Raw genomic sequence first — 14,567 nt, forward strand, 5'->3', positions numbered from 1 at the left:
ATTTTCTGTATAAGTTAATTTTGAACTCTGAATATAATATAATTTAGTCTAAATTTTGGACATGTACATATTAATTTATTTAACCATTTAGATTAAAGAGATGCTTGCATCTGATGATGAGGAAGAGGCATCTTCGAAAGTAGAAAAGGCTTATGTCCCAAAGCTAACAGGTAAGAAACTTGAAAGGTAAATTGTAAATGAAATTGCAAAAAGGGAAACGTAGCAAAATATCAAACATGTTTCATTATGTTCTTAGGAACTGTTAAAGGTAGATTTGCTGAAATGGAGAAACAAAGACAAGAGGAACAGAGAAAGAGGACAGAGGAGGAACGAAGACGCAGAATTGAGCAGGATATGTTAGAGAAGAGGAAGATACAACGTGAATTAGCAAAAAGGGCTGAGCAGGTATTCACTAAATATTGAATTGGTTATGTGCTTCAGAAACTAATTGTACAGAGTAAAACTAATCCGTACATTGACTAATTAAAATATTTTAATATAACATTAGCTTATTAAGTAGCAGCTAACTTGAAAACAAGATCTTAAGTACAAATATTTATTATCAAATGCCAAGAAGGATAAGGGCAGAATGTACTTATTTTAAGGTTGAATGCTGAGATAACTTTTATTGTGTACCATCTTGTCATTCAGTCCATATTCCTTACATGGTCCACATTTCTTGTTTTTCCTGACATGTTAGAGGGTTTCACAAAGATGTAAGGCAGTTTCACATAAACTATCCACAATATGTTGGTCTTTCAATACTAATCAATAAATACTTGTTGGTTATTACACATGAAGGCATAATTAGGATATCTTCCTACTCAAGAATTTGAGACAAATCATGTTTTATTTAATAATGGTATTATTAGATAGCCTTTTATTTTTTTAAAGATTTTATTTATTTATTTCACAGAGAGCGAGACAGCAAGAGAGGGAATATAAGCAGGGGGAGTGGAGAGGGAGAAGCAGGCTTCCCATGGAGCAGGGAGCCTGATGCAGGGCCCGATCCCAGGACCCTGGGATTATGACCTGAGCTGAAGGCAGACACCCAATGACTGAGCCACTGTTAGGCTATTAACTAGCTTATTAATTTTTTTTGCTTTTGGAGGGTTTTTTTTGTTTTTGTTTTTGTTTTTTTTTTAAAGATTTTATTTATTCATCACAGAGAGAGCACACAAGCAGGGGGAGCTGCTGGGCAGAAGGAGAAGTAGGCCTCCGGGCCGAGCAAGGAGCCCAATACAGGACTTGATCCCAGGAGCCTGGGATCATGACCTGAACAGAAGGCAGACACTTAACTGAGCTACCCAGGCATTCCAGCTTTTTTTTGTTTTTTTAAGTTGGGGATGGTGGTAGAAAAGGGCAGAAATGTGTGACAGCTATTTCCTTCAGATAGCCATTATTGATGCCCATAGCCACAGGGAACAAATTAGAGGGGAGAAAAAAATTACTACTATGATCTTATGTAGTCTCTTTTTTTTTTTTTTTTTTAAGATTTTATTTATTTATTTGTCAGAGAGAGAGAGAGAGCGCGAGAGTGAGCACAAGCAGATAGAGTGGCAGGCAGAGGCAGAGGGAGAAGCAGGCTCCCCGCTGAGCAAGGAGCCCGATGCGGGACTCGATCCCAGGACGCCGGGACCATGACCTGAGCCGAAGGCAGCGGCTCAACCCACTGAGCCACCCAGGTGTCCCTCTTATGTAGTCTCTTTAATGAATTTTGATTCCCATGTTTTTTAGCTTAAAGCATGAGAACTAAGAGGTTGGTAAGTATTTTTAAAATACTCAAGAATCTGAGGGTGCGTGGGTGGCTCAGTTGGTTAAGCATCTACCTCCAGCCAGGTCATGATACCGGTTCCTGGGATCAAGCTCCCCATCCGGGTCCCTGCTCTGTGGGGAGTCTTCTCTTTCCTCTCCCTCTGCCTGCTGCTCTCCCTGCTTATGCTCTCTCTGTCAAATAAATAAAATCTTTTAATAAAAGAAAAGTCAAGAATCTGATCTAATTTTCACAAAATCTATTCTCTCAAAATGATTAATGATCATAATGACATATAAACTTGAAGTCTAATAGTCTTAATTTTATTTTATTAAGTAAAGAATTGATCAATTCACAAAATTTCATTCATGCATTGATACTTGTTTTATATTATAAATTATCTGTAGTCACAGACTTGAAAAGATGATAGTGATACTGTTTATGCACTTAACCTAGTTTGTAAGATCAAAAGAGACAGTATATTGAGCTTAATGAGATGGTACTTATTGCCTAGAGTTGTTGATAAGATTATATGAGGGCCGCTGTTAAGTATCTGACTCTTGGTTTCAGCTCAGGTCATGATCTCAGGGTCCTAAGATTGAGCCCCACATCAGGCTCCTCACTCAGCAGGGAGTCTGCTTCCCCTCTTTCTTTCTCTCTGTCCTCACATTGCTCGTGCACACCTGCTTGCTCTCTGTCTCTCTCAAATAAATAAATAAATCTTAAAAAAAAAGATTATAATGAGTTAATGCAAAGCACTTAGAACAGTGCATGGTAGACAGTAAGTAGGCTATAAATAACATTTCACCTAAATAATAGTACATATAGATAAAATATCATGAAACCATTTTAGCTTTTCCTCCATCTCTCATCATTAACAAATTAACATAGTCTTCACAGTATAAAACCATTTTTATCGCAAAACTATACTGGGCTTTTTTTTTTTTGGACCTGACTCTTTTTTGCTTACTCTTCAAGTGCCTTAAATCTATTTGCTATGTTCCTTAAAATTTCCTATCTTTCTAAAAAGAAAAATGACAAAGAAGGCAAAGTGTATGCCACACTTACATGTCAAAGAAATTTACCCAGACTTTGCAAAAAAATACTTTCTGTGCCATGAATAGCCACTTGTATAGTGGCATATAATGACATATACCAAGGATGCCTGGGTGGCTCAGTCAGTTAAGCGTCTGCCTTGGGCTCAGGTCATGATCCCAAGGTCCTGGGATCGCATCCCACATCAGGCTCTCTGCTCAACAGAGAGCCTGCTTCTCCCTCTGCCTGCAGCTCCCCTTGCTTGTGCTCGCTCTGTCTGACAAATTTTTTAAAATGACATATGCCAGATGAATTATAGAAAACAGTTAGAATTACCTGTATTTTATTGCTTTGTACCTCTTTATCTAAAGAAAGGATGGCATGTACTTTATTTTTTATTTTAATTGATTTTTAAAGATTTTATTTATTCATTTGAGAAAGAGAGAGACAAAGAGAGCACAAGCAGGGGGAGAGGCAGAGGGAGAGGGAGAAGCAGACTCCCTGCTGAGCTGGAAGCTTCCCCGTGGGCCTTGATCCCAGGACCTGGAGATCATGACTGGAGCCAAAGACAGATGCTTAACCATCTGAGCCCCCCAGGCATCCCAGGATGGGCATGTACTTTATCTCTCCCATTTCCAGTCACAAAGATGAGAATTAATTTTGCAATGAAATTTCAAATATAGTGCAAATATAGTGCAAAAAAGTGCAAATATAATAAGTATTATAGATTTTATATTATAAATATAAATATATTAGCATATATAATTACATTTATAATGTAAATTATAAAATAAGGTAATAAAATTTATAATTAAAATATAAGGTATTTCACAACAAATAGTGGGTATGTACAGGTGGTTAATCTACTTATTTTAAGTTTTATATACTTTTTCAAAAAGCACTAACTAGACTCATGAGACTTTAAGACTCACTACGACCCCAAGAACTGAATATATAGGCAGTGGTTTCTCAAAGAAAAACTATGTCTGTGTTGAAGAAGTGAGTTTGAATATGATGAAGACATGGGATACTAAGAGAGAGAGGGAGACAGAGTATTGTGGGGAAAAAAAAAAAAGCTACTTCTTTAGTAACTCCAGAAACTACCTGGCAGGGTACCTTAGAGTCCTGGTTAATGAAAATTTTGGCTTATTACATTATTTGAGAACGTGTAGAGCAAAATAAACTATTAATAGTAATTTTATCTTACAAATATGGAAAGTCCAATTAAAAAATTTTTTTCTGCTCACGTCTAATAAAATTGAATCTATCTTTGAATTTAAGAAGTATGATGTAGGCAATCAAGAAAAATCTCAATGTTGGGGCACCTGGATGGCTCAGTTGGTGGAGCATATGACTTGATCTTGGGGTCATCAGTTTGAGCCCCACATTGGGAATGGAGTTTACTAAGAAAAAAATGTTTTCACGTTAATTTGAAAAATCCACTTGTACAAGTCCATATCCAAGAATGCTTGAGAAGGGATTCCTGAGTTAGGAAGATAACTACGAGATTCTAGGATCTTATGATGAATTAAAAATGGGTATACTTCATATACTAAATGTTAGAATCAAGACCTATAAAATTTGGGGGAGAATCTTAATTTAGTATAATCTGGTTATCTTTGAGGATACTCCAATGGGCAAGGTTAACATCTATCAACTTATAAAATGAGAATTTATTGGTAGAGGACTAGGATGTTGGAAACAAAGGGGTCAAAAGGAAGTTGCTCTGGGAAGGAGTATAAGGAGTTTCCTTTTCATAATCAAAAGAAATAGTTGAGGGGCACCTGGGTGGCTCAGTGGGTTCCCAAAGCCTCTGCCTTCGGCTCAGGTCATGATCTCAGGCTCCTGGGATCAAGGCCCGTGTAGGGCTGTCTGCTTAGCAAGGAGCCTGCTTCCCCCCACTCCCGCCTCTTTCTGCCTGTCTCTCTGCCTGCTTGTGGTCTATCTCTCTCTATGTCAAATAAATAAATAAAATCTTAAAAAAAAAAAAAAAGAAATAGTTGCAAAGCATCTCTTTGGTGGTAGCTTCTGAGAGCCAACAATATAACAGAACTGAATGTCTCAGTTCTCTGTGCATATACTGACACCATGGCCACTCAGACAAATTCACCTTTTCCTTTGTTTATTGAAACCCAATGGAAATAAAATTCTGTCTTTGTTAAAGTTTTAACAGTGGCTTAAAATGAGCAATGAAGCCAGCATACAGTAACAAAATAAAAGCCACTCCAGGTATAATTTATTATCTTACCATAAGCTAATAAAAATCAGAGTATGTTTTAGCAGCAAGTAAAAGAAATTTGGAGTTAAGACATTTAGAATTTATCTTTCCTATACTCTCAATGTTTGGCTTCTCACCATTTCTCCTAGAACTTTTTATTGAGAGACAAATGTAATTTGTCAAGGAATTGTTAGCATTCTTTGGAAGGTAAATACTTTTTTTTTCTTAAGTTTATTTATTTATGTAAAGTAATCTCTAGAGGCGCCTGGGCATCTGCCTTTGGCTCAGGTCATGATCCTGGGGTCCTGGGATCAACCCCTGCATCGGGCTCCCCGCTTGGTGGGAAGCCTGCTTCTCCCTCTCCCACTCCCCCTGCTTGTGTTCCCTCTCTCTCTCTTTCTCTCTATCAAGTAAATAAAATCTTTAAAAAAAAAATAATCTCTACATCCAGTGTGGAGGTTGAACCTGTGACACTGAGAATCAGGTGTCACATGCTCTTCCAACAGAACCAGGCCACTGAAGAGAAATAATTTTGTAATTATTTTATTATAGCTTAAAATTTTTCTTAGTAGAACACAGCACTCACTAAAACTTTCACCATTTACATAGCAATATATGTAATAAATAATTGTGCAAAAGAAATTATTCTAAACACAACATAATAAAATTAATGTGTAAAATCCGATTTATTTTTAATAAATTATTCAGAATTTATTTTTCAAGAAATTTGGTATCTTAATAAAATGTATTAATTCTTCAATGACAGAGAATATAGAAAAGCAAAGTGAAATGATGAAGAACAGGGACTTAGCCAGTCTAGTTCCTCCTATGAGCTAAGGTACAACAGAATTCCCTTAAATGAACTACTTCCAGACTCTTCCACTGATGTTAAAAATCATGTCAAAACATAAACAATATGAATGTTTACTTTCTAACTTCTCTCATTTTCCCACTGCTTATGTTTCCTTTTCCTGAGATCTCAAACACTGCATTATTTAAACCATCTATCTTCTCTCTTGTTTCTGTTTGTTACATACATTAGCCTGCCCCTTAAGCTACCCTAATGGTGTTTCTTATGAGTAATGTCCAAGTTGAGACCCCTTCTATTGAATGAGGGCCTTTCCCTCCTGGATGTGGTTAAAATAGAGAGTAAATGATTATATCTACCCAAGTTCTTGTCCCTACTAAACTTGCCATGTGAAAGCTAGTGCACTGCACTGTATTACTGTGTCAGTTATATTTTTTCCATGTATTGATATTGCAAAATATAGTCATGATTATTTGATTACTAATGATAGGTTTTACTTTGGCTGGGGCAGAGACAGAGAATGGAGAAATGTTTCTGTATCTTAGTTTAATTGCTAATTTATAATTGCTACTTGTAAGCTTACAGCAGGTCATAAGAGTTTGGTCCATTCAAATTCCAGAATTACAAAGGTAGGCTTTATTTTCATTTTTTTCTTAATATATTCCCTAGATACTGATTTTTATGTCAAAATACAAAAATTAATATAAGGTTTAATCTCCACTTAAAAGGACATAATAGGCTAATTTGGAGAAACATAAAAATATTCAAAAATTATAAATTTGAAAATTTACCATAAATCACAGCTAAATTACTTTTCAAGTGTATATTTAAAAGCAAAAAGCAGAAATTCAATGTAACGTAATGATATGAAATTCTCATTCAATAGATTGAGGACATAAACAATACGGGAACTGAATCAGCACCAGAGGTAAATGGACATTTCCTTTAATGAAACATCACCTAAAATTATCTGGTTCACAAATAATCTTTTAATAAAAAAATTAAAAGCATTTTTATTTTTATTATAATTAGAGCAACAACAAAAAGGACAAAAGTATTTTGCAAAGCAAGATCATACTTTTGCACTTTCAAACAATAGCTTAGTGTCTTAAAAGTATGAAAAAAAAAGTATGTTTTTGCTTTCATGGTTAGAGACACAAGCCTCAATTTGAGATACTCTGTCAAGACTACATATTTCTTGAACTGTACTAATAGTCGAGATTGTTGAAAGCTAAAATTTTTTAAAAGCAGGGTTTTTTTCATTTGTCTTCTTTCCTCAGAGTTCTTCATAAATTTGTTTTGATTATCACATACTAGTAGAAAGTACAGTGACTAGTACCATGAAGGAATGTTCAACAACCACAGATATTTTAGTTAATCCCTTTTTATCTAACAGAGAAAGTTGAACATCAGTCAATTTGATGGTGTGCCTAAAACTACAGCCACATAAATTGGAAGGAATTTTATTTTAGGGGCATGTGTTACATATTATAACTTTATTTTTTAAAAAGTTCAGAGGTAACAATAGATTATGTAATAGAACTAATTAAAATGAATTTTAAAAACAAATTTAAGAATATTTTACTAGGACCAAATGCTAATGAGTATTGTCTATAAGTGCTTTATAAATAACTTAGAAATACTGTTTGTTTTTCCTCACTAAATAATACTTTTGTTAAGTATTTAAAACTTACATGGAGAGACTTTTGTGTGTGTTTAAACTGTATCTATCCACCATCAAATTGATTGAGAGTACACTCACATGCATATCACCTTTTGTGGAACTAGTGCACGGACAGCTAAATTCAGATGATGTCATGTGGTTTTATCCAAACAGCTGTATTAACACCACCTTCTAGGAAAGAAGATGCTCCTTGAACCTTATCAGCAATGGATTTCAGTTAAATTAACTCAATGTACAGTGAATTCAGAGAACTATTGAATAGAAATTGGTAAAAAAAAATATAAATTTTTGTTCTTCATAACATTGATGGCAATGTAATGAAATACACCAATAATGGAGGTAAAGTCCCATGAAGCCGAAACTTTGGTTGGCAAGAAATTTGCTAATTATCTATTTTATAAATTAGGAAGGAGATGATTCACTACTTATAACAGTGGTACCTGTCAAATCACATAAAACTTCTGGAAAGATAAAGAATTTTGAGGATCTAGAGAAAGAACGAGAAGAAAAAGAAAGGATCAAATATGAAGAAGATAAAAGAATAAGATACAAAGAACAACGGCGATCTCTCAAGGAAGCGAAGTGTCTTTCGTTGGTCATGGTAATTTTTATTTTTTTGTTTTTTTAGGAACAAATCAAAGCAGTTAAGTTACTAGCATTTCTTTTTGTGATTAATAGAGGTGTTTTCACAATGTTTCTTAGGATGAGGAACTAGAAAGTGAGGCAAAAAGAGAATCACTCTCTCCTGGAAAATTGAAACTAACTTTTGAAGAATTGGAAAGACAAAGACAAGAAAACCAAAGGAGGCAAGCTGAAGAGGAAGCAAGAAAACGTTTAGAAGAAGAGAAACGTGCTTTTGAAGAAGCAAGGCGGCAAATGGTAAAACAAATATATATAAAAAACGTTTTAAAATATATATAACATATATATTTTTAAGATTTTAAGTTTTATTATATTACCTTTATATTCAACGTGGGGCTTGAACCCACAAACCTGAGATCAAGCCTGGGTGGCTCAGTGGGTTAAAGCCTCTGCCTTCGGCTCAGGTCATGATTCCAGGGTTCTGGGATCGAGCCCTGCATCAGGTTCTCTGCTCGGCAGGAAGCCTGCTTCCTCCTCTCTCTCTGCCTGCCTCTCTGCCTACTTGTGATCTCTGTCTGTCAAATAAGTAAATAAAATCTTTAAAAAAAAATTAAAAAAAATATTAAAAAAACTGCTTGCAAAAACAAAACAAAACAAAACCTGAGATCAAGAGTTGCACGCTCCACCAACTGAGCCAGCCGGTGCCCCTATAACATATATATTTATATATAATGACATTATATATAATGATATATAACCTATAAATTATATTTTTATACATGTTACATAAATGTTACATATAAAATATTTACTATTAGGGAAGGAAGCTGGCTTTAGATAAAATTCATTCCTATAAATTAAAGGAGATTTTCTAGATAAAAAGTTCTGATTTTGAAACTGTACATTTTTCCTATATAAAATGCATCTGTATTATTTTCTAGTTTCCCTTAATGGGACATTTTACCAAATATGCTTTAAATTTTTTCTTTTAAAGATTTTATTTGACAGAGATAGTGAGAGAGGGAACACAAGCTGGGGGAGTGGGTGAGGGAGAAGCAGGCTTCCCACAGAGCAGGGAGCCCGATGCAGGGCTTGATCCCAGGACCGTGGGATCATGACCTGAGCCAAAGGCAAAAGCTTAACAACTGAGCCACCCACGTGCCCCTGTGCTTTTTAAATTTTTATTTTTATATTATAAATCATCATAAATATGCAAAATAGTCAATGAGCCTGGTTTCTCTTTATCTTTAGTTCAGCCTTTAGTGTATTTAATGACAGGGTATAGCACATGCATACTTTCAAGTCTAGTTGTAAACGTACACTTAGTTTTGGTCCAGTTTTGAACATAACAAAATGTTTCCTAGGGAATACGCAGTTTATCATATAAGGTATATCGATATGTGTGTGTGTGTGTGTGTGTGTGTGTGTGTGCATGTGTGTGTAAGTATAGAGTGTAGTGGTTAAGAGCATAGCTTCTGGATTCATGTATCTGGATTCACACTGCCTGGATTCACATATCTACTGTTTATTAAGTGTGTAACAGAGACAAGGTATTCAACCCCGCTATGTCTTACTTTCCTTATATGTAAAATGGTGAAAATAATTGTCTCCTTCTTAAATTGTTAAGTGAGTTAATACAGAAAGCAGTTAAAGTAATGTCTAGCATCTAATAAGTGCTATAAAATGTTAACAGTTATATTAATGACTACATCAATAAAAAAATTGAAATAAGAAAATACTGATTCTAAATCTCATAAAAATTTTAAAAATTTTAATGGAATCTCTATAATTTTTTAAAAGTTTAGAATTTCTTCATCAACTTTCATTAATGTTCTAAGGACTATCTACAAAAGTTAAATTCTATAGACATTTGTTTGAAAATATTATTACTTTTGGGTAATTATAATGTATAATACACGTACATTTAGCTATCAGTGGTGGTCAATTTTGTCAAGAGAAAATAGAAATATCAATTAAATCATAAACTTCAATAAATAATATTTAACTATAATTTTAACTATAAAATGATAAAATTTGAATTTTATAAAAAATAGTACTAGGCAATCTTTTATCTGATTAGAATAAAGGAAAGTACCATAGTTCATAGTAAAATACCCATGAAAATTACAAAATGAGAACTTTATTTTACTACAGAAGAGACTCTCTATAGGTATACTTGAAGCATAGTAAGTATACACACACATATTTTATGTTTTGTTCTGAGAGAGTTTTGTTTTTTTTTTTAAGAATTTTTACTTATTTATTTGACTGAGAGAGAGCACAAGAAGAGAGAACAGCAGAGGGAGAGGGAGAAGCAGGCAGCCTGATGCGGGGCTTGATCCCAGGCCCCTGGGATCATGACCTGAGCCGAAGGCGGCTGCCTAACTGAGTGCATCACCCAGTTGCCACAGTTCTGAGAGAGTTTTAATAGAACTCATAAATGAGCCCTTAAATTTTTTCAAGCACTCCATATCTCTATTTAAAAATTTGACTTTCTGGGGCGCCTGGGTGGCTCAGTGGGGTAAAGCCTCTGCCTTTGGCTCAGGTCATGATCTCAGGGTCCTGGGATTGAGCCCTGCATCAGGTTCTCTGCTCAGCAGGGAGCCTGCTTCCTCCTCTCTCTCTGCCCGCCTCTCTGTCAACTTGTGATCTCTCTCTGTCAAATAAATAAATAAAATCTCTAAAAGGAAAAAAAAAATTGACTTTCTTGGGAACTGTTATTTAACTTGAGTACATCTTTATTTGGAATTTCTCCAAATTTGAATACTTTATCAGATAAGACATTATAAAAGAAGGGAATTTTGATCAAATATATTAAAGGCAAGAAAATATTTTTGTGTGAGGTGGCCAACTCTGTGTCTTTTCATTGATAATTCATTCCTGCCTTTGATGAATTGCAGTTCTTAGTAATGAGTTGTTTCTTCGTTAGGTGAATGAAGAGGAGGAAAACCAAGACACAGAAAAAATTTTAAAAGATTACCGCCCTGGTAAACTCAAGCTCAGTTTTGAAGAAATAGAAAGACAGAGGAGAGAAGATGAAAAAAGGAAAGCAGAAGAAGAAGCCAGGAGGAGAATAGAGGAAGAAAAGAAGGCGTTTGCTGAAGCAAGAAGAACCATGGTAAGATAGAATGTAACTGGAGAATGCCATTATGATTCAGCTTTTTAAAGAGTATATTAAGATGGGGTGCCTGGCTGGCTCAATCAGTAGAGTATGCAACTCGTGGGGTTGTGAGTTTGAGCCCCATGTTGGGTATAGAGATTACTTTAAAATTTTTAAAATTTGGGTGCTTGGGTGGCACAGTCAGTTAATTGTCCATCTCTTGGTTTCAGCTCAGGTTGTGATCTTGGGGTCTTGAAATCGAGCCCCGTGTCAGGTTCCACGCTCAGCACAGAGTGCTTGAGACTCCCTCTGCTTCTTCCTCCTGTGCACACACACACACACACACACACTCTCTCTCTCTCTCTCTCTCTTAAATAAACAAACCTTAAGGGGCACCTGGGCAGCTCAGTGGGTTAACTCCTCTGCCTTTAGCTCAGGTCACGATCCCGCGGTCCTGGGATCAAGCCCTGCATTGTGCTCTCTACTTGGTGGGGAGCCTGCTTCTCCCCACCCTCCCCTGCTTCTCTGCCTACTTGTGATTGCTGTCTGTCAAATAAATAAATAAGATATTTTAAAAAAATAAACCTTAAAATTTTTTTAATTTAAAAAGATTAAAAAATAGCAAATGTTAAGAAAAATAATTAAACTTTGGAGAATATTATTCCTGGAATCTGTCCAAAGTAGAGATAGCAAATAAGCTTTAAAGTCTCCTATGGCATTAACACCAGTTAGTTAAAAATGTTTGCTTCAGTGTAATGTTGAGAAGGTTCTCGACATTAAGTTAAGTTGCTGTGCCTGGCTTAGAGGATTGAATATTATCTTCCTTCTCTGGGAAGTCATGTTTTCCAGAAGTATCTAAGCAGGGAGTTTCCTACTCTATCTTTCCTTCTATTCTCTCTATTCTTCTTTCCCTTCCCACGTTTCTTCCTTCCCTTGATCCCTCCCTCCTTCCTCCCTTTCCTTCTTTCATTTCACCTTCTATCCCATCCAGTACATATGAAATGACCAAAGGCATTTAATCACAATTATTTAATTCTCCGAAATGCTCACCCATCAACTTCTGGGTGATTGCTACCAAACTTAATTCTGTCACAAAGTTACACACCCTATGCCACTTTAATGTTTGCAAAATGTACAGTTATCTCACAACTATTTTCGAGCAAGTTGACTTGTAAAGGCTGTATCTCCTTCTTGAAACATTTTTAAGTAGGCTCTACACCCAACATGGGGCTTGAACTCACAACCCAAAGATCAAGCATGGCAGGCTCTACCAATTGAAACATTTCATTTGGTTTCAGTGATATCATGACCTGGTTTTCTTCCTTTGTCTGGGGGAGCTTCAGGCACATATATCCACGTGTTTATTTAGCTTCATCACCCATCCTAGATGCTCAAATCAGAAAGTTGGGAGCCTTAAAGATGCCACCTTCTCATTCATGCCTCACATCCAGTCATTCACTAAGTCTCTCATTCATTCTACCTTCTAAATCACTCTAAAAATCAATCAGTTTTCCCCCTCATTTCCACTGTTGTTATCCCTTGCTTGGGTTACCTATCTCCTCCCCCATCAGTTACCTCTAGCCTCAAACCAACTCCTGTTTAACTTGCTTTCTTGCCTATTATCCACTCTTCTTTGTAAAGACAAGAGTTCTCTTTCTCACTCTCTCCTTCTCTTTCTTTCAAGTAAATGTGTTATTGGGTCTCCTGGGTGGCTCAGTTGTTAAGTGGCTGCCTTTGGCTCAGGTCATGATCCCAGAGTCCTGGGATCAAGCCCCACATCAGGCTTCCTGCTCAATAGGAAGCCTGCTTCACCCTCTCCCCCTACTTGTGTTCCCTCTCTCACGGTCTCTCTGTCAAATATAATTAAAATCTTAAAAAAAAAAAAAAAAAGTAAATGTGTTACTATTTTGCTTAAAAATTTTCCACTTCCGGGGCGCCTGGGTGGCGCAGTGGGTTAAAGCCTCTGCCTTCGGCTCAGGTCATGGTCTCAGGGTCCTGGGATGGAGCCCCGCATCGGGCTCTCTGCTCAGTGGGGAGCCTGCTTCCTCCTCTCTCTCTCTGCCTGCCTCTCTGCCTACTTGTGATCTCTGTCTGTCAAAAAAAAAAAAAAAAAAAATTCCACTTCCCTTAAGCAAAGATCTAAAAATTTTAAATCTAAAAAAATTTTTAAACAAATTTCTTGGGGCACCTGGGTGGCTTGGGGGGTTAAGCCTCTGCCTTCGGCTCAGGTCATAGTCTCAGTGTCCTGGGATTGAGCCCTGCATCCGGCACCCTGCTCAGTGGGGAGCCTGCTTCCCCTTCTCTCTCTGCCTGCAAATAAATAAAATCTTAAAACAAAACAAAACAAAACAAATTTCTTTATAATATTGCCCAAGCGTTTTTTTCCCCGACTCGTGTCTTGATTCTTCCTTAATCTGCCATCTTTGTTCCGGACATATGAAATTTTTCCCAATTTCTTCAAAATACTGTGCTGTCATCCAGCTCTAGACTTCATAAATGCCAAATGAAGCATGTCCCTTTTTGCTTTCCCTATGCTCTGCTGTCTTCTCTTCATATTTTCTGTTTCTTCTGGGAAGCCTTTCCTGAGAACACAAGTTCCAAAGACTTTCTTGTATGCATTCTTATAGCATTTAGTACTCCCCTGGCATAGGACTCATGCTTTATTATTATTGCTTATAGCTGTCGTGCACACCCCTGAGGCTGAGACTGTTCATCAGGCATGTGGCACAAATCATTCTAGCATAACGAATTTCCTATAAATGTTTGAGTATATTAAAACTATCTTTTAAAAAAATAATTAACTTATTTACTTGCTCAGTAAATGCTACCCTGACACGGCGCTTGAACTGACAACCTCAAGATCAAGAGTTGCATCTCTACTGACTGAGCCAGCCAGGGGCCCCTTAAAACTATCTTGTGTGTGTTACTAGGTAATCCTTGACTCACAGATGATTTCTGCACAGAAACTCCACAAACATTGTGACGGTACTTAATTTTTGGAGAATAAGCAGGTTCAGAAGAGATAGACAAGAAGTAGCTGTGAAGATCAGGAGATCAAGTCCCAGGGGCAGATTTTTAGGCTGAAACTGCCATGATTCATTAGTAGAAAAAGTGCAGGGAAGGAAAACTACATTAAACCGAAACTCTAGTTTCCTAGAGATATTTCTGTATCAGGAAAGAGAAACGTTTCCCTTCATTTATGTTGTTTTCTTATCCAGGGCCATATTTTAATTTTGTATTACAGCTCAGTTAGCTCATATATTAATAAAAAATTTGGGCAATCATATAAACATTGTTTCTGAGTCAAACTTATTCTTCAGTAAAACCTGTCATATATAAAACTTGGAACAAATAAATAATTACTCTTTGCCCTTTTATTACCCTGTG

The 14,567-nt window shown here is 36.3% G+C and overlaps 1 protein-coding gene across 2 annotated transcripts in view; it reads left to right on the forward strand.

Annotated features, from left to right (window-relative positions):
* The window catches only part of LOC111143231 (nexilin F-actin binding protein), a 49,689-nt gene that overhangs the window by 25,317 nt on the left and 9,805 nt on the right, over positions 1-14,567 (forward strand). For both annotated transcript variants that reach the window (XM_022496827.1, XM_022496828.1), the window contains 6 exons: positions 92-170; positions 257-405; positions 6,701-6,742; positions 7,905-8,099; positions 8,201-8,377; positions 11,010-11,198. In XM_022496827.1, coding sequence (XP_022352535.1) covers positions 92-170; positions 257-405; positions 6,701-6,742; positions 7,905-8,099; positions 8,201-8,377; positions 11,010-11,198 — 831 coding nt within the window. The remainder of the gene's footprint in view (positions 1-91; positions 171-256; positions 406-6,700; positions 6,743-7,904; positions 8,100-8,200; positions 8,378-11,009; positions 11,199-14,567) is intronic.

Source organism: Enhydra lutris, unplaced genomic scaffold (genome assembly GCF_002288905.1).
Source record: "Enhydra lutris kenyoni isolate GAN:26980312 unplaced genomic scaffold, ASM228890v2 scaffoldscaffold9, whole genome shotgun sequence".
Classification (NCBI taxonomy): domain Eukaryota; kingdom Metazoa; phylum Chordata; class Mammalia; order Carnivora; family Mustelidae; genus Enhydra; species Enhydra lutris.